This window comes from Arvicanthis niloticus, chromosome 17 (assembly GCF_011762505.2).
Source record: "Arvicanthis niloticus isolate mArvNil1 chromosome 17, mArvNil1.pat.X, whole genome shotgun sequence".
In the NCBI taxonomy this organism is placed as follows: domain Eukaryota; kingdom Metazoa; phylum Chordata; class Mammalia; order Rodentia; family Muridae; genus Arvicanthis; species Arvicanthis niloticus.
Window position 1 is genome coordinate 15,011,941 of NC_047674.1, and position 20,139 is coordinate 15,032,079.

At 49.0% G+C, this 20,139-nt stretch overlaps 1 protein-coding gene across 1 annotated transcript; it reads right to left on the reverse strand.

Annotated features, from left to right (window-relative positions):
- Window positions 1-7,159: 7,159 nt before the first annotated feature.
- Ackr3 (atypical chemokine receptor 3) lies at window positions 7,160-18,820 on the reverse strand. Its single transcript, XM_034521678.2, has 2 exons — window positions 18,687-18,820; window positions 7,160-9,058 (listed from the first exon to the last, which is right to left on the reverse strand). Exon 2 carries the CDS (start codon window positions 9,030-9,032, stop codon window positions 7,944-7,946), a length of 1,089 nt encoding a protein of 362 aa, XP_034377569.1. The 5' UTR covers window positions 9,033-9,058; window positions 18,687-18,820; the 3' UTR covers window positions 7,160-7,943.
- Window positions 18,821-20,139: the final 1,319 nt, after the last annotated feature.

The following is a 20,139-nucleotide window of genomic DNA, read 5'->3' on the forward strand; positions in this document are numbered from 1 at the left end:
AACACTGACCTCACTAGAGGGCCTTTGTTGAATGAGAAACCATAGCTGTCTTGAAACTCTAGGGGAAATAAAGATGCCAGCCTCGGCAAGCCAAGTTTGGGTTCCCATGGAATCGTCAGCTTTGGGCACGTCCCTACTTCATAAGGATCCAGAAGGACAAATAGAACGTGTAGGGCTGAAATCATCCACCTGGGAAGCCCCAGGCTTCTCTATGTTCTCTTTCATTTTCCCATCCTGGGCTTCGTCTTTCCGTCCAGAGAGAGGGAACACTGTGACCTTTGAATTCTGTGTAAGGATAAGTCACCACACAGGGACTGACAGTCTTAGTATTCATTAGCTCTGCTCAGACAGACCCCTCCACTTTCCCCCAAAAGAACAGTTAAAAGTGACGGCATCCTGGGAGCTGAGGCTTAAGGGCCAAGCTTTGTCCCTGGGCCTGCCCCGCAGTTCTGGTCATCAGCAGGGTCCTTTCTCTGTAAGCCTTCCCTGTTTCTCTGATCTAAAGGGCCACGCCTTCCTCTCGGCTAAGACTCCAGGATGCCCCTTGCCTTGATGCACTCGCCAAGTCTCATTGCCCGTCACCACTGCAGGCTGGGAGCATCTCTAAAGGAAACGCAGTGGCCAGGCTGCTCTTTAAGGACAAGCTCATTGTGCAGCCAACAGTGGCGCTCCATAAAGCCTGTCCAACTCGTGATTGAATGAGCGAATGTATGGATGGATGAATGAATGAAGAGGAGCAAGTGCAGAATAAATCGTCTGCAAAGACATTTCTCGGGCTGCACAGCTGGGCGACTGGCGATTTTTCATTTACACTTCACGCGCCACACGAAATTCAAATTCTCATTACGGCACGGTGCAGAACGCGGCCCGCACTTTCAACAAGGACCCTGAGAAATGCGACGGTGGGGGGAACCTTTAATGCTTTCTTCCTATTGATTACGGCCCCGTGGAAAGGAATGAAAAGACAGCTTCAAACACTTTCGTATGAAAGGCAAAAAGGAAGCAAATTGTGCACGGCTTGCTGAAGCCAGGCCTCTTCAGACACGCCACCGCCACCAACAAGACACGTCTGCTGCCCGCCACATGGCGCGTTGCCGTGCCAACATACATTCTGAGTCACCCAAGCAGATTTAATGCCATCGCCCCAACGACTTTCTCTCTGCCTTTTCTTGTGAAAACTGTTCAAGGGAAGATGCTGACCTACCTAGGAAATGGTTTTAATCAGTTTTGTTCCGGAAATAACTATGGAAATGCAGATGCTTCTGGACGTTATGTGGTGACAAATGGCTGAGAAGTCCCCCGGTCCACACCCCTCAGCCTGTAGGGAGAACTGCCCTGAGTGGCAACCGTTCAGAATCCTACATGAAGTGTCATCAGCATATGAAAGCACACAGACATGATGCTGGGGAAGGAGGCAAAACTCCAAAGCTGTACCTCACTTTTCACATACCACACAGACAACCATGACCACCTTTATACAGGATCCTGCCCTGGGTCCATATGATCTCAGAGCCTGAGAAGCAGGACCCTCAGAATGAAGAACAGGGCAGTGTAGAACACGGGCAAGGACTGTGTGAATGGCGTCTTACAGAGAGCTAGGTGACCAGACACTTGTAGCGGACATCCGGCAAGCTCGAAAGCATGGGTTTCACAGAGGAGGCTATACATTTCTATGTCGGTGACAGAATCACAGAACACCTCGGTATTCAGTGACAGGAAGATGAATCACAGGGGCTGGGGGTGACAGCTCAGCAAATTTCTAAACACATTAGCTTGGCCCTGAGCAGATTTCCAAATGCATCCCACTGTAGTCATTCAACTGCATTGACTCACACGTGTGCTGTGTTTCGGGCTCATCAGTAATCCTCTCCGAAAGGAGGGAAGTAGTATAAGAAATATGTGCACCTCCCCGAGGTTAAAAGAAACCAATGGTGTCAATCACCCAGGCCTAGTGTTGTCCTGTGGGCTCCTATCCTCTGACTATGTCCTTTCCAGGGCTAGGTATGTATTTATTTTTACATTTGCTTATTTGTGCGTGGGAAAGAGTCTTGGGACAATCTGTGACTCTGTTGGTCAGCTTTAGGTTCTTTTCCCAGCCCAGGACTGTGGGTCATGTGGACCATACCACTAGACAGAAGAAGAATTGGTAAGGTTGAATAAGCTCAGACCCACCCTGTGAATCTCAGAATTGAGACTGCCTGCCTCTACCTGCTCTGGAACATGTAACAACCCACTGAGAACCATGGCAACCAGTCATGTGGCATAAAATCCTGGAGTTCTCCATGCTAATGAGGGATCTAGATACCCCCCCCCCCCATGAGCTTCCTTCCTGGGCATTCCTTCCTGCAAAGGCATTTAATCCCTGCTTCACCCTGAGTAACATATATGCATTCACATCCGCCATCATATAAAGAAGTTTGAACAAGCAAAGACCCTATCTTCATCAAAGATCGTCTTGGGGGTGGGGCAGGGGGAGGGGAGGCCTTCATGATAAACAGATCTCCTAGATCTCCCTGCGAAGGCCTGCCTTCCAGCCCCTCTGCACTTTGAGCATTCACTCAGAATCAAACCTGGTTCTGCCCACACCTTGGGTTCTGCCTTTCCCTTCCTGCATGGCATGTGGATGCCATAAGAGGAAGCACAGACCGGAGAGCCCTGTTCCTAACTCCCAGTGGTACACCATCAGTGCCTGGGTATACAGGAGACTGGGAACAAAAGCAGCTATCCCAGACTCTACTGCTTCCCACTCTGGGAAAACACAGACTGAGGACCCCCATTATACACTGAGTTCTGCCCTCCCCTAAGCAGCTTGCGGTAGTGCTCAGGGGACTCCAGTGGTGAGGCAGACACGCAGCCCTGCACGGGACTTGTCAGAGGCCCTGCTACGGAGATAATTGGCATGGAGGAGTGTTTCAAGTCCTAGATATATCCCAGGCCCTCCTCATTACCCTTCATTGATGTCTAGGGCCTGGTGCTTCGTTGTTATTGGGCAGTATTGTGCACTGTGGGCTGTGGCCTTAGCCTCAACTCACTACATGCTAGTTTTCTCATCACACACACACACACACACACACACACACACACACACAAATGTCTATGCATCACACTCAGTGCCGAGTGTGTCTTGGGACAGTTGCCTTAGGAGGAAGCCTAAGGGAGAGGAGCCCCAAAGGCAAATGTTCTTTCATCTCACTCTGAAATGCTTTATTATGCAAGAAAAAAAAAACGAATTAAATACTGTCCAGAGTCTGAAGAGGGACCAGCTCTTGTCTGTGACAAGCCCTTTGCAAGGACCTTGTGGTTTGGTCATCACAATTACCATTTGAGACAAGGCATATCACGTGTGCTACTGAAGAGCAACTAGGGCTTAGCAAAGTTAAAGCCTGTCTCAGTTCCCTGCTGGTAAAGAGTGACAGCTCTTTGGGCTACTCCCAGGGCTGCCCCCTCCCCCCACCCCCCACCCCCGTCATGGTAGGACCAGCGCCTTCTAGAAGATGAAGCTCAATTATTCGGCTCATCCCAAACATGACATTGGAAACCATGTCTGCTTGTGTGTTGGTACAGGAGCAGTAGCGAGTCCAGTCATGTCCTTCTACAGGCATATGTATTCAAGCGTGTGATGGCATGAAAGTCAGAGTATTTACAGGAAGTAAATATTCCTAGAAGAGTTGACCCACAGCTGACCCGCCCATCCCAGGCCTCCCCAGCTACCCCAAACACAATAAAACACAATGCAAAGTCATGTTGTGCAGATATGTCAATACCCCATCAGAACTTGCTCAAACTTGTCTCATACCATGTATGCATGGTGAATCCCTGGGGGAATCAAGATTAAGGGATCCTTGAAGGGGTTGCATGAAGGCACCCCAACAAGACAGAGCAGAAGAAACTTTGCTTGAAGATCTAGGCTGAGAGGGGCGGAAGAGTTTTGGAGGCAGAGGGATAACGTTTTGAAGTATTTGGCCTGCCTGAACCCATCACTCTTGAAGGACTAAAGTCCACAGAGAAGTAATACAGAGTTCAGAAGTGAGACCCTGCTCCCCAGGTGGATACCTTGGGCTCTCAATGCCACTCTGAGGCCCCAAGAAGCCCCAGGAACAATGACTTCAAACCTGACTCTGACAGCTGTGAACATGAGTGTGTCGGGGAGGCTCTCCCCTGGTTGCCGGGACGGGCACTTTCAGAGGACCACAGGCCATTGAGTAGTGGCTAGGCTTTATTCCTTAGTGACAAGGGCTCTGTCAGCCATCATTCATTATTTCCAGAAAGCCCAGGCCACATTTGAAGTAAGTAGTTTATGCATCAAGCCCAGTGGATCGTGTCAGAAGACACAACCACAGGCAGCAGTAACAAGCACTGTCTGGCATAGCGGGAACATCTGTCCTGCCAGTGCAGGAACAGAGAGTGCAGAAGTGTGGCTCCGCTGGGACACACCCACAGATCATCCTAAAGTCCAAGTGTCACTGCTTGGTAAGGCACCAAGTGGCTTTCATACTTTGGGAGGCTGGAGACTGGTATTTTGAAAGCTCTACCCTCCACAAAGGAAGCCAAGAGAGTGGGTCCCAAGTGTCATGGTTAGGGCTTCTATTGTTGTGAAGAAAGGGTTCATTTCAGCTTCCAATTCCAGGCAACAGTACAAATCTGAGGAAAGTCAGGACAAGAACTCAATGCAGGAACCTGGGGGCAAGAACTAAAGCAGAAGCCACAGAGGAATGCTTCTTGCCAGCTTGCTTTCTATGGCTTGTTCATTCTGCTTTCTTATAGCACCCAGAACCACCATCTGAGGGATGGCAACACCCACAGTTAACTTGGCTTTTGCATATCAATCACCCACCAAGGAAATGTACCACAGGCTTGCCCACAAGGCAGTCTAGTGGGGGCATTTCCTCAGTTGAAGTACTTTCTTCCAAAACTGACTTCTAGCTTGTTTCAGGTTGACATAAAACTAGCCAGCATACCAGGTGACAGATTTAAGGAAAATCATAGTCTCCTGGCTTCCCTCTTCCCACCAAGTCCTGCACCATATCCACCCCTCACCAATTTTCCTCTGTCTCTCCTACGCTCACATATGTAGAGTGGGGCAGAACAATCTTTCCATGTTAAGGGATGAGCCATTCCCTTGAGTACATTCTACAACCCTTGATTCTCGGTTCTCCCATAGTGCCTCAGGAAAGGTGCTACAGAAGCCTAAGGCCAAACTTGGAGTATAGATAGCAGGTCTTGGAAACTCAGGGTGACAAAAGAAGATTTGTAGAAATGCAGAGAGACCTCAGTCATTTCGAGATCCCTGAGATGGAGGTGGTGCCTGTACCCTGGAGACAGCAGACTTGACATGACAGGAATCTTTTGCCAGGGATGGTGGGGTTGGGGAGGCATGTAATAAAAAAAAATGCCCTTGGTGAGAAGGTACAGGCTGGCAAGCCTTCTTCTTGCTCTGTCCTCTCCTTAATTCAGAGTGTGAAGAGACAGCTAGATGACCACCCCGTGGCACAGAGTGCAAAAAAAAAAAAAAAAAAAGTAGAAAGGACCAAGAAGTCCCACCAACATCCCCAGGGTCCCATAGAACAATGAATTTGCCGCAGGAACTACTGGGCGAAGGCTGACACAGGAGATGCGCCTGTAAACCAGGCAGAAAGGGTACATCAGGCATCATCATGGACAGATGACCATCCAGAACCCCTACCCACCCCAGCAAGATACAGCCACCTATGACTTAACCAGTGTTCTAGACAAAGGCAGAAGGTCCTCTGTGGCCAACTGAGCCCTCAGATGCTCAAAGCTAGAGGTGAGTTATGTTGAGTATTTCCGCTGAATGCAGGGCTAAGCTACAGACCTTTCTTTCCCCCTCCCACCCCACCTGCCCCTTGAGGTTACTGTTTAGGAAGTGTTTTCGGCTCACTTGAACCACTTGAAACCTCAGAGCAGGCATGAGGTCCCTGTTCATTGTCAGGGACCCACACTGGGCTGAAATTTTCCCTGACTTTGCATGGCCATTTTTCCTTATTCCCCCTTGTCAGTAAATTTGCCTGTTGTTAAACTATTATCTCATGGTGTGTATTATTGCTATCTAAGCAGAATGTTCTTTGGATCAAGGCCAGTTGTTTAAACACCAAAGGATGTAGCAGGTATTAATACAAGTTACAGCCCTAGGGTAAAATTCTCAGGCCTGAAGCCCTTTACAGGATATTGGTACCCTGCAGCTGGCATGGCCCGTGTGCCCCTAGGGACCTGTAAGGCCGCTGGCTGTGAATGGGGGAAAGCCCATGTGCACCGGGGCTTTCCTACAGAAGGGCAGCTGCAGGCTCTCCAGATCAGCGCTTCTGGCTTTGATCTATCTGTGCATGGGCTAGCAGCCCCCACACAGGTTATCCTTGGAACTGGAACAGGTAAAGGCAGCTTTAGGAGCTCCTGCCTAGAACACTTGCCTGGTGTTCCTTTAGCTCCCTGGAGAACTAGTGAAGGTAGAAATCCCCCATTTCTAATGGACACTTTCAAATTCATAGTAGCATAAAATAATGCACAGGCCAGGAACTTCCTTACACCCTGCATTCCCTTGAGAGGGATGCAAAACCATTTTTTGAGACACAGACTTATTATGCAGTCCTGGCTAATCTGAAACTCACTGTGTAGATCAGGTTGGCCCTGGTCTCAACCTCACAGAGACCTACCTGCCTCTGCCTCTGCCTCCAGAACGCTGGGCCTGAAGGTGCTTTGTGCTTGGGGAGTCACACAGCACACAGAGCTCACAGACACCTAAGCTCATGCCCTCAGCAGGAAGGTCTGATGGACACGTGGCTGGGGGAGATGGCAGGCAGGGGGTTGGTAAGATAAGGACATGAATCCTGGGTGGACAGTGGGCAGCACATCTTCACTTAACAGCCACTGACCTGCACCTTCTCCTGACTTGCTCATCCTCCCCTGAACTCAAATGTTCTTGAAAATGTTCCTTCAGGAACAAAGGAATAGCATCCACCCTGTTCAGATGCTACTGTCGTACTGATCAATCCACCTGGGGCCCATGGTTGGGCTTTCTAGGTGGTTCTCTCTCATTGAACATATTAATTCTTCTTGTGTGTGTCTGACATGCATTTCTATGTGTTAGTACCATGCAAGCCATCCAAAGTCCAAGCATGCTTTCAAAACTGAAGCACACATGTGGTTTTAGGAAACAAAAATCTTTATTAAAAAAATAACTTACAAATCAAGAAAATGCTCTGTTTCCTTTGTTCACGGGTTTGCAGCCCGAAATGTAACTCTACAATATGGTTCATGTCACAAACTGCATTGCTTGGCAGTTTTTGTTCCATATGCTGTGCCAGCATTGAACACCACACAGATATAAAACTATTGTAAATAAAACCTTTCAGCCGAGACTGGCATAGATTTATATATATATATATATATATATTTATATTTTATATATATATAATTTTGAATCAGCTAACAATTAATGTCATCCTTAGTCAAAACTCAAGTCCAGCTAATCTGAGGCCTACACGGTCTGAATACAACAGCCTTACACCTCCCATACCATATTTAAAATATATTTAGCTTTCAAATACATTTATAAGGTATATCCATAGTGAGAAAATAAAGTCTTAAAACTTAAATACAAAAGTCACCAAGTAAAAACTTGAGAAAACACAGAAGATCCTATAGTACATATGTCCATAAGAGTCTGTCCTGATGCTGGCTTTGACACACAGCTCTGGCTGCACAGCACAGAGTAGCGCAGCCCTGCTGGCTTCAAGCTGTCAGGATGAGTGTCCGGGCGACAGCCATCTTGGATGAAGAATGAGAGACAGGAAGCATGGTCACATGCCTTCTCCTCTTCATACTACTCAAGCAACCAGACCCAAAGCTACATTGCTTTCTTGAAGAAACCACAGGGCCCAGCCGTCCCACTTGCAACATGCACATGTCCCCACGCCTCTGCAGAGTGATCACTTGGTGTTCTGTTCCAAGGCAGAGTACTCTGTCTCTGACACTCTGGAGGCATCAATGAGCTTGGTGAGGCCCGTTTTGGCTGAGTACTTGAAGATGAAGGCCTTCATCAGCTCGTACCTGTAGTTGCGGTTGATGAAACTGTAGAGCACGGGGTTGACACAGCAGTGCACCAGGGACAGGCATTGTGTGACGTGCAGTGCTGTGAAGAGCACATTCTCCAGCTGGCAGGTGAACGGGATGTAGTGTAAGATGGAGAAGATGTCCAGCAGAACCACAAAATGGTACGGCAGCCAACATACCAGGAAGACCACCACGTAGGAGAAGATGATCTTCCGGCTGCTGTGCTTCTCCTGGTCACCTGATGCTGACATGGCTCTGGCGAGCAGGAAGTAGAAGATAGCAATGATGGTGAAGGGGACAGCAAAACCCAAGATGACAGAGACCAGCTCCATGCCGATCAGCCACTCCTTGATGCTGTGCTCGGGGTAGAAGGACCTGCAGTAGGTCTCATTGTTGGAAGCAGATGTGACCGTCTTCAGGTAGTAGGTATCAGGCAGAGACACAAAGAAGGCCAGCAGCCACACCAAGATGCAGACAACACGGCGTACCATCTTTTTCTTATAGCTGGAGGTGCTGGTGAAGTAGGTGATGGAGAGATAGCGGTCCACGCTCATGCATGCCAGGAAGAAGATGCTCCCAAAGAGGTTGATGGAGAAAATGAGGTGTGTGATCTTGCACGTGAGTTCACCCATGGGCCACTGGTTATGCTGTACGAGACTGACCACCCAGACAGGGATGGTGATGACGACCCATAGGTCTGCAATGGCCAGGTTCAAGATGTAGCAGTGTGTGTCGTAGCCTGTGGTCTTGGCCTGGATATTCACCCAGACCACCACAGAGTTGGCAATCATGCCAATCACGAAGATAAAAATGTAGATGAAGGAGAGGGTGTACAGAAGCACATTCTTGTTGGGCATGGTGGGACACTGCACGGTGTCCACCACGATACAGTCACTGCTGTTACATGGCCAGTTGATGTCGGAGTAGTTCCCAGGCTCTGCATAGTCAAACAGATGCACATCCATGGTCTTGAGGAGAGCGACCAAGTGACCTACAGCAAAGGCAAACAGGAGAGATACACAGGCACGATCATTTGACTAGTTTAGAACTCAGGTCTCAGTCAAAACACTCCATAGCGCACTGATGATGCTCCTATATTTTGCTTTTGCTCTGTGATGTCTTCTCAAAGAAAGCAGAAAAGAAAACAACCGTCTTAGACTGGAAGAAAGAAAATCAAACACGCCCCAGCTATGGCTACATGGTGCTGGGGAGGGGCTGTGTTTGTTGTCTGTGGCTTTTCATGGCTGCTTATCAAGGCATCAGCTTGGCTGTGTCCTAGGTGTGAAATCAACATGATACAGGACCCAAAGAAATGTCAGACAGTAGGGTCATGGCCACAGCAATGTTGATGGCCTGCCTGTACTCAGCAGGAGTCCACAGAGCCATTTTACTGACATTCCCAAGAGAGGCAGGGTTGATTTGCTTCCTGGCATGAGAATCACAAGTATGTTGCTTTGGTGTCTTAATGGAAGCACTCAAATCCTCTCCCAATTTGCATTTAAAATGGGACACTGCCTCTTTATCCCTTTTTGCTATATCCATCTGCTCACCTGGGATCCTCTCCGGGTCCTCTGCCTCCCTCAAGTGCCAGCCTGTGTGGAATGCCCTGCCATATGATTGTACCCCAAACTTGCAGACTCCGGATTTGCTGGGAGTTTTCAACTGAGGGCAACCAGCCAGCTGCCTCAAGCTCTCAGCCTTCGCCTGGGTTCCCGTTCCTTGCTCACTCAACTGACTCAAGAGCGTTGTGAGCCAAGACTGGAAGTGCATAGACCACCAGCCACCTGCTGGACCTCTGGAGGGTTGATGAGCCCTGTTGATTGATGTCCCTGCTGACCTGCCTGACCTGAGGCCACCACTCTTAGCTGTCATCACATCACACCAAGTGAGAATTTGGCTCCAGGGTAGCACTATGCCTGGGGTGATTTCTCCACATACACTGTAGGAACTGCCTGGAGCTGTCTTCTATTGCCCATCTGTTCAGGATTCTGGGACAATTGCCCTTGCCATCCCACCCCCCCCCCCAACCCACACTGCATGACTAGAATGGAGAGACGTCCAGTCTCATGATGGCACCTATTACTGGTGATGGCTGAAATAGAGCTGAGCTTGTCTTTCGGGTTGATTTGGCATGGACTCCAGGTTACGCATGAGAACTCCCACTGGACAGCAGTTAGTGGGTCAGTGCCTCGGTGGCTAACCTCGAGGTATGAGAAACCACCAAATCCAGGATTTGCACATTCCTGGGTTGGAATGATGGTTTCTCAGTCATGTGTAAGCTACGATTTAACCACCTGTGACTGCTGCCCCAGGGCAGAAGGGCACAACCCAGAATCTGGGAAGCAGCAGTTACTCCACGAAACTTCCCCTCCAGCACCTTCCAGGATGAGAGAACAGAGGACTGTCCAGTTTGAAGTGGCCAATCACCCCCTTTAGGAAAGCCCAGTCTCACTAACTGGAATGCCAGCAAGAAGCTCTGAGGAAAATTAAAGACCCAGAAGAAGAGGAGTCAAGAGCCGGTGGATAACAGCTAGTCAGAAGTCTCTCCCCTTCAAGACAACAGCAGTGAATCTTGAAAGGAGATGACATCTGATGCCACCCATGATCACCCCAAATCCCCAACCCACAGCAGGTGACCCACCCCTAAGTCCCAGTTAAAGAAGATTGCCTACAGGCTCTGAGGGGGCTTCCTAGTAACCTAATTAGACTGTGTCTTCAACTGCTGATGGAAGAGCTAGCCTTCTGTGACAGCTTCACCCCTTCCCATTCAGAGAATCTCCCATGGCAGGAGAGGATGATGGTCCTCAGAGATATCCTGGCACGTGGACCCAGAGCCCATGCCCTTTAGAAGGTGCCAGTTCTGTCCTAAGTCACAGTCTTGAGAACTACAAGAGAACTACAAGCTGTCAGGGCTGCAGAGAGTGCTTTCCAAATGATGGGGCCTCTGTAACCTACTAGACTGGCCTCTGGAAATAGTACTAACCCCAGGAAATAGAACTACTACACACACAGACACAAACAGAGACACACACAATACACACACAGAGACACACACAACATACACACAAAGACACACACACAGACACATATACAACACAGGCAGGCAGGCAGACACACCACACACACACACACACACACACACACACACTGGCACTGACTCTCCACTCTGAACTCATGACTGGGAAGGAAGCAAAGCAAGAATTCTGTCCTGCACCATTCCAAGGCAAGGATCTTTTTTTCCTTTTATTCTATTGCATTAAAATAAGATACATGGCGGCACACACCTCTAAATCCAGCACTCAAGATGTGGAAGCAGGAAGATGGAGAGTTCAAGGTCATCTTCAGCTACCTAAGAAGTCCAGCCTAAACTACAAGAGACTCAGTTTGGACAGAGCCCCTCCTTCTACTCTGACGCAGATTCTAGAGAGCATCAGATGTTGGAGAAAAGACCACCCCAGGCCTATACCACATAAAGGAAAAATGACATTGGGATCAGAGGATGCTTGACTGGCAGTGGTATGAGCCTGTCCTTGACCTACTAGTTCAGCCTATGGCTTTAGTATCCACTTATGGAGGCTGAAAGCCCAAAGAAAGAACTGGCTCCAAGCCTAGACAGCTTGACCTTGGGTCCTGAACATGTCCTCCTGTTCTCTCCACACCAGGAGGCAGTCCCTAGCTCCTACCTCCCTTGCTTGCAGTGCCCAGACATGCCTAGTGCTGACAATGGTCCAGGAAGTCCTCATGCAGTGCATGGGACAGAAGGAGACTGTATCTGCCTTCTGCATCCCTCCACTGTCCCTGCAGAATCAACTCTCAGTCTCATGTGCATCTGCCAATCTCAGCTTTTCTCAGGTTCTAGAGCAGCAGCAGATGGTAGCAGGGGCTTGGGGACCCCAGCCAGCCCTTTGGTTTTTACCATTGGGAAAAGAACCTTGGTTTCATTACCAGTGGGTCCCAGAATCACAGTGGTGTTTCAGGGGCAGGTACAGATTCCCAGGCTCCTGTCTGTCCCTACTTCTGAGATTCCCTGGCACTGTGGAAAGTCTTGGGCAGGAATGGAGCTGTTATCGTCCCATTCTGAAGGACAGAGCTGAAGCTGGTGACTCCTCTTGGCACTGAGACTACCAGTCACCTACAGTGGACAGTACATAGTCCAGGAGCAGAGAACTTCATCCTGACCACTGCCCCCTGATTGGATGTCTCCTCCCTGCTACAGAAGGCTCCTGGAGACCAGGCAGAAAGCAGCAACCAGACCCTTTCCACTTTAAACAAGCGACTAAAGAAAACAAAATCGAAGATGTCAAAGGGCCACCCGCAGCCTGGCCTTCATCACTTGGTCATCTTTCATGCATTAGGTTTTAGAAGCAAATAAGAATGATTCCAGAAAAGAGCCAGCGACAGGGCAATCTATCTTCTTAGGGACAACAGAAACTGCATGTCGCCTGGGTGTGGCCTATAGTCACAGCACCTCTGCAAGACATCAGGTGTGTGCCCTCTTAACACTGGTAATGTCTGCCCCTCACTGAAGCAAAGAGGCCTCCTCCTCCGTTTCTTGCTTTTCCCTCAGCAAATGACCTTCAGCCTTTTTGACGGAAACAGTCATGACACAGCAAACAGAAGGGCATCCACTCATGGTCCTTGGACTCCAGTCCTGGACAAAGCTCTCAGAGAAATCTGAAAGTGAAGGCCAGTGGGGGAAGAGGGAGACTCTACCGACCTCCCAGAGAGCCCTGCATGGGGACCTGGACTCCCTCCAGCACACAGAGGGGATTCCCAGGAAGTTCATGAGGAACAAGTTATGTTTCATACAAACCTGCTCCTTGAGTCCAAAGTTAATGTCTCTTGGCCATCATGACAGGTCTGTTTATGCTGGCAACAAGGAGGGCTGACAACCAAGGAGACCAGACAGAAGTTTCCCCACCCTGCCCAGTCACCCACAGCTGCAATCAAGCCTGGTTCCTTCCCTGCTGTCTTTAGGCCAGAGGTGAAGAGTGATATATGGGGTGCCCTCTGCATGTGGCCTCATTTTTGAGCCAAAAAAAAAGTTTAGCCCAAGGAAGGCCTGGATGAGACCCACTTCAGATGCTTCCCGAGTACCACATCTGGGTAAGAACTGCATGGGGGTAGGGGAGAGCAGAGCCTCAGAATGATGACTTTATTGGATGGTTATACAAGTTCACCAACCTCTTCCTGAGATACCCACATGGTCTCAAGCATACATCCTAGGTAGCTACTAAAGTGACATTTGTTTACCAGAGAAAATTGCTGGCAGCATGAATATCCAACAACAGCAGACTGGCGAGTGCATCTAACGCGTGGAATACAACACAGCTGTGACAAGAGAGGGGGCAGGGACACAGAGCATCATTTAGGAACAAGGGTAGTAAATGAACACTGCTGCTGAGCAAACGGCAAAGAAGCAGATGTGCCGCCCGCAGCACAGTCCCATTGATGCTGGAGAAAAGACAAAATTACGAGTGTTTTATATGTAAATACATGCATAGAAAGACACAAAGACCTGCAGTGAGGGTAAGACTTTGGGGGGGGGGCTGGGGAGAGTAAATAGATGGCAATTGCAGAGGCAGCAGTGTCTTACTCCAGAAACGCCCAAATTATTGGAAAGCTTACATCAAAATTATGTAAATTTTAACATGAGAGGGAATGAGCCCCTGAACATCAAAGGTTCCTGCTCTGTTTTTCTGGACCACAGACTACACTAAAGCCGAAAGCCTCCTCCAGAGGCTGACTCCTAGCTCAGTCACTCTTGTCTGTCAATGACTTTGTCAATTATCTGCACACAGACAGTGCTCGCATTCGTCCAGCTCTGCCATGGGTCCACAGCCTAGTGAGTGGTCCAGCCACACCTCCCAGTGCCAAGGACAATGAGGAAGACGTTCCTCAAGGATATGCCTCTCACATCTAAGGTTCACTACTGTCCATAAAATGTCCTGGATAACACCCAGCTGCCGAGAGCAGCCTGCGGTATCCAGCTGTTTTCAACTGGCTCCACTAAGCTCCCTAGCATGCTGGGACAGCACCAGAATTAGAAGTATCCAAATTTAGAGTCTCCATGGGGTGGTGGTTTGGGCTGCAATCCATATGTCCTTATCCCCAGATAGATCCTTCGAGGGACTGCCAAGTGTGTTCAGGTGTCTGGCTAAGGTTCTCCAAATTGCCTCAACATGTTTGTCACATCCCATCGGAGATGAGAAGACCCTTCTCAGCCTGGCTCTGCCTCACCCCCTCCCTTCCACAAGCTTCATATCCTGATGCATCACGAAGCTCTCCTCACTGTTGCCCCCACACCCCTTCCCCCACTGGGTCTCATTCACCTTTTTTCAGCCAGTGGAGCAAAGTGACCTGATAAGGTGGTCAGTCAGTCATGCTCCAGGGAGGCCAGCAGCCTGGGCAGCAGCCTGAGCTTCTGGTTATCCAGAGAGATTCGGCTGCAACCCTTTTCCAGCTGACGTCAGTTGATCTCCTCTTGAAGGCACTGATCTGAGACATGTGAAGCTGTCAAGCCATGACCACCTCTCCCAAAAACCCACTATCTAAACAAGGCCATCCAGAAGGCACAAAGGCTTGTCGCCCTCCCAAGCATGGGTACATCCTTCAGTAGTAAGGTAGGGAGCCTTCAGGAGAATGGAGGCAAGCCAGGGACATCACAGAGCATTGCTGAGAGGCAAGCCACTGTCTCCATGAAGGAGAGAAGAGACCAGAGATTGGCCTTGACCTATGGCCAAGGAGATTTCACTTTAGTCTAGCTATGCCAGGGCAGGTTTGAAGAAATGCCACGGCTTTGGGACAGAGAAGGTTTAAAGACTGGAGTGCCACATAACTGAGAAGGCCTGGCCCAGATATCCTGAAAATAGGCTTGCTGCCTGGACAGGAGCCAGGTAAGACAATGTGGTCCCATCCCCAGGAACTCAGAACCTACTAGGAAACAAGAGGCTCCCTGGGCCTGTGACACCTATGCCTCCACTTCCCTTCCAGGTTTTCTGCAACATGTAACCTGTGTCCCACATAGAACTTCTTGGAGAAATTCTATGTGAACTCAAGCCTGGAGGTAGTGTTTATCCAGCCTATCTTCCCTGTCTACACCCCTGAAAACAGACCAGGGCAGCTAAGACACAGGGATGCACACAGTCCACGCTCCAGCTACTAGGAGCCAGGCTCCACAGCTTCCACTTGGGTCCTGTGTTACAAGCACAGTGTTTTCATTTGGCTGGGACAGTCTACACAGAGCATTTCACTGAAGCAGGAGAGACTGACTACCTTTGCAGAACCGTGAGGCAACTGTCCATCAGAGAGATGATGGCTGCAACATTGTCCATTAATCAACTCCCCTACTTAAGTCTACTTGAAATCCAACCTGTGTGACATCCAGCCAGGCAGCTCTCCGTGGCTAAATACTAGTCTTGAGTGCAGAAAGGGACTCTTGTCTATCCTCCAGTACTGAGCCAATGAGAAACAGGGCTGTCCTGACCACACATTCACTGTGGCCCTGAGTGACCTCACTTCACGTAAGTAAGGAACTGCTTTGAATTATTTGGGAACTCAAAAAAATAATAAATATGGAGAGAAAAATCCACACCCTTATTCCGATACAGGCCACCTATCCCCAGGGTTCTTGGCTGAACACATGAGACAGACTCCTACCATGCGAGCGAGCGCTCACGGACATAATGAATGCCCCATCCAGAAACCGGATCAGAGCCATTGTGCTCAGGAGCCCAAGGGAGCAGAGCTGCATCTAGTGGAGAGATCTAGATGTCCCTGCACCATACAAAGGCTGCCAGCTGGCAGGATATAGCCAGAGTCTGCATTCCCACCAGTTTAGGACCTGGGTAAGACAATAGGAGGTCCAGGGTTCCCATGCTAAGAAAGCTTAGGCTCTTTTTCTACACGAACCTTCAGGCGAACAGAGACAAGAGAAAAACCAGAGGATGCCAGCTATATAGTGGACACAGCCTTCAAACACAACTTTCCCATGCTGCCCAGCGTTCCACCTGGAGCAGCTCAAGGCCACCTGAGACAGTCTCCACATCTCCCAGCTGTGGGCTGGAGAACAAAACACTGTCTACTCCCAACCTCCTTGTTCTCTGCACAATTGTCACCATAAAATTCTACGGTCTCTGGGATGTGTGTGCTTCTAAGAAACAATTTATTTTAAAAGTGATGCTGGGGGTGGGTGGGGGGGTGGGGGAGCGCAGGCAAACCATCTCCGGTTTTAAACAATTCTAAGTGAGTCGATTTTTAACAAGGAAGGCATCAGCTAGCTAATCCCTGCAGAAAATGTCCTTGCCTGACACCTGGTCCCATCTGCTTCTTTCATTAGGCTGTTTGCTTCCATTGTAACAGAAGATAGGTGTCCCAATGCCTGGGGAGTTTGAAAACAGTCATTACTACACCTGTCTATCAATTTTATCTATGCACATAGATTTCAATTACGAGACATTTTGTTTGTTTATTGTTTATTTATTCTGAGACATGGTGGGTAGGCAACGTAACCCAAGCTGATCTCAAACTCACAGCAATCGTCCTGCCTCAGCCTCTGGAGTTCTGGAATCACAGGCAACAAGAAACATTTTAATATCCTGATCCTGACAGTCCTTAAGAATCCCTGGTTGCTTAGTTGAAAAGTATAAATGGCTTTGGGGCCCAAATTCCATTCTGTTTGCTACAAAGTCTCAGGAAAAATAAAAGTTCTGATGGGGCCCCTTTCCTTTCCTCCTCCCTCCGTGACTCTAGAAGTTTAAAAAGGAGTGGCTCAGCTCTGAGTAACTGCAACCAACTTCCCTGTGTAGATTTGAAAATTAGAGCACTCTGCCTCAGATCCTCACACAAAAAGCCACTGTTCTGACTAACCAGGGTGTTTCGTGGTCTTTCTTCTTCTTCTTCTTCTTCTTCTTTTTTTTTTTTTTTTTTTTTTTTCCCCCCCGTCTAGAAAGCCTACCCTTGGCTGGCTCTGGGTCTGATTAGAAATCATAATACCGTCTTAGCTCCCTAAGGGCTCGCTATGAATACTATATAAGCTCACCTCCAAAGCCCCGACTCAGTTAAGCACAAGCATGCTGCCGCCGTGTAACTTTCTGGAACTTTAAAATTTACATACGTGATTGCACCGTGCATGCCCCTTTAAAAGCAAACCGGAGGAGCCCAACAGGCAGCTAGCAGTCAGTTGACTTCCCCAGCTTTTACACCTCTGCTTGCAGAGGGCTCCTTCCAGCCCCTGCTGCCTCCTGGAGGCAGTGGCTGAGCTCAGCAGAGAACAGCACACAATGTTTACCGCTCAGACTGGGGAAAATGAGAGCAAAATGTTTCCAAGCTGGAGCTTGTGCACAGCTCCGGTAGAAACAGGGTTTTCATCCCATCTGGGGCAAGCTCCTATTCAGATGGGAGAAAGACAGGGGCTTTATCCATTTAAAATCTGCAGTGAGCCAGGCGCAAACACCAGAACCACCCCCATCCCTCCTTTCTGCTCCTATCCATTTGAGCTCCACATTCTCCTGAACTAAATAAAGACCCACAAAGCCAGCATCTGCTCCTTCAAAGAAAAACAAAGTTTCCATACTGGCAAGCACAAACTGGAGGCTCAGGGATGCCACTGAGCCGAGACACCTTTAAAAAGATGCTTGCTCCCACTTCACGTTGAAACAGTTAATTAATCTTGTTTGTAAGCAAAATGAATGGAGAGACAGTGAGAGAAAGGGGAAGAGACAGCCAGTCTGCCTTTCACAGTGCTTCCTTCTCCTAGCAGCCAGGAGTCTTGGCTGACCACGGATCCCCTGACCTCAGAGCAGTCCTCACTCCGAGCCACCCAGTGAACCTTTATGCACCCTAACAAGTCAGCAATACTCACAGTTCACTTGAAGAGTAGATTAAATTATAACATACTAGACTTTTTTAGTGCCTGCCTTTTTTTTTTTTTTTTTTTTTTTTTTTTGGTCCCAATTGAAGTTGAGCAATACTTTCTAGGAGAACAATAAATACTCAAAATTAGATTAGCAGGGATGCCATGAAGAGATAAGATGAAGAGGAGCTAACATTCAATTTACAACTTCCAGAATTCAGGAGCCGTGAATTAATCCATCCCCACCCCCAAAGCACAGAGTTTAAACTCATCCTAGACTCAGACTGCTCAGCCCAGTTGTCTGGTCCACTCACTGGAGGATAACTCTGAGCATATCATATGCCTTTCTGGAAGTACACTTGTGTTTTTACAGCCAGGTCTACGTACTTCCAACCTGATAACCAAGTAGGAGCTGGCAAACGGTGGGTGGTACCAAGCTCACCCCTAAGCCAGCCTCTCTGCAAAGTTTCTCTCTTCTTGCAACTTAAGAACTCACAGAAACAAATCAGAGTCCAGGAGCAAACTAACACACACAGAGATTTCCCTCCACAAGTGACTGAACTGGAATCCCCCAGATCAGGGGCAGTAGCTTGCAATGCAGGCATGCAGCATGCAATCAGCTTTGAGCTTTCCAAACCGGACCTGCAGGCTCTAAAGCCCCCAGTTCAGGGATCCCTCAGAAAAAACCCAGTTCCCGTAGGAACAGGAGCCCTGCCCCTTGCCGTGGTTGCTCGGCAAAGCTGTCGCAGAAGCAAGGCTTTCTTACCTCAGGGCTGCCTAGGCTGTGGTTTCCCTTCCTGGCTGTGAGTGCTGCAGGCTCCTTCAGTGCTGAGCAGTTTGTAGCAACTGAGATCGCTCAGGGCTCCGGACTTGCCTTTTATATACACTGCAGGAAAGTGCCTCTAGGTGGCAGTTTTGCAACCCTCATCTCTCCCCCCCTCCTCTCTCCCATCACAACGCAGGCACGCAGGCTTGTCCAGGCGCACACGCCCTCCTGTAATCGTCCCTAGGTTGTTGTTTCCTGCACGAACACATTCTTGGGAGCCTTCCGATCCCTTCCTTTGCAAAGGCTAGATCCTATTGGGGGAAAAGTCAGCAGTAGAAAAACCAAAAGAAGTCCTAGTACTTTGCAAAAGTGGTCAAATATTGATCCTGTCTCAGGTATAGCTTTAATAATCCCATGAGTACCGGGAGTTCCTTTGAATGCCTGTAGCTTCAGGGAAGACTTTGTTCCCAAGACAAATTACTCTGAACTTCTGAACTTCGCTGTTGATTTGTCAAGCTTGCTCTTTCTTTGACGATGTCTCCTGAACAGAAGTCACATTTTGGAAAGGGAACGATTAAACGACCCTGTACCGCCATCACCCAGAAGTGAGAGAAAGTGCCTTGAGGTTGGATTCTGCAGGAACTCTTACACAAAGTCCTTGAGACCCTATTACCTCGTAAACAGGGCCGAGCAGTGCCAGTCACTGAAAAGGTTTTGTCGCCAGTGAGGCAGCAACCCTTTATCGCCATGGTAAGGTTAGCCAACTTTTATTGCCATCGTCATCTTTATCAGAATCTACATTCTAATCCAGATGCTCATTGCTAAGATTCCCTGTAAAAATGTGTCTCTTGCAATGCCCCATTTAGTAAAAATCAAGCATAAAGTGACCCAATCTTTTACTTTTAAAGCCCTGTCACTGTAACGCCTCCTCAAGTGCCCCACCCCCACCCCAAGGGCTGGCGGTCACTCAGCTCTCTAACTCTCCTGGACTTCTGGAAAGCAGTTACAGCGCCCTTGGTTGAAGCACCGGCTGTACGCAAAATCTTCCGGCCTGCGCTAACACTTGCTGACTCTATTTTCTAAGCGTCCCGAGAGTGACTGCTGAACACAGGGACGGGAGGACTCGGGGGTCAGAGTCTCACATACGCTAGGGAGCTTCGGTCTGGAGAAAACCCTTAACAAAAGAGGTGGTTTGTTTAAACAGCCTTGCACTTTACTCCTGGCGGGGCAGATCCTGCTCAGTGGGCTCCTGAGGAGCACACCTGCTCTCCGGGCTGTGGGAGGAGTGTGTGTCTGCAAGGAATAGTGGGGGGCGGGGGGGGGGAGGTCATGCGGCCTCCTGGGGTGTCTGTGACCTCACTGCAGGGGAGAGGTACTGAGGCCCGTGGGCGGGGTCTGTGGCCCGGAGGTGTAATCTGTGGTCTCAAGGGTGGATCTGGGTCTGGCCAGAGAG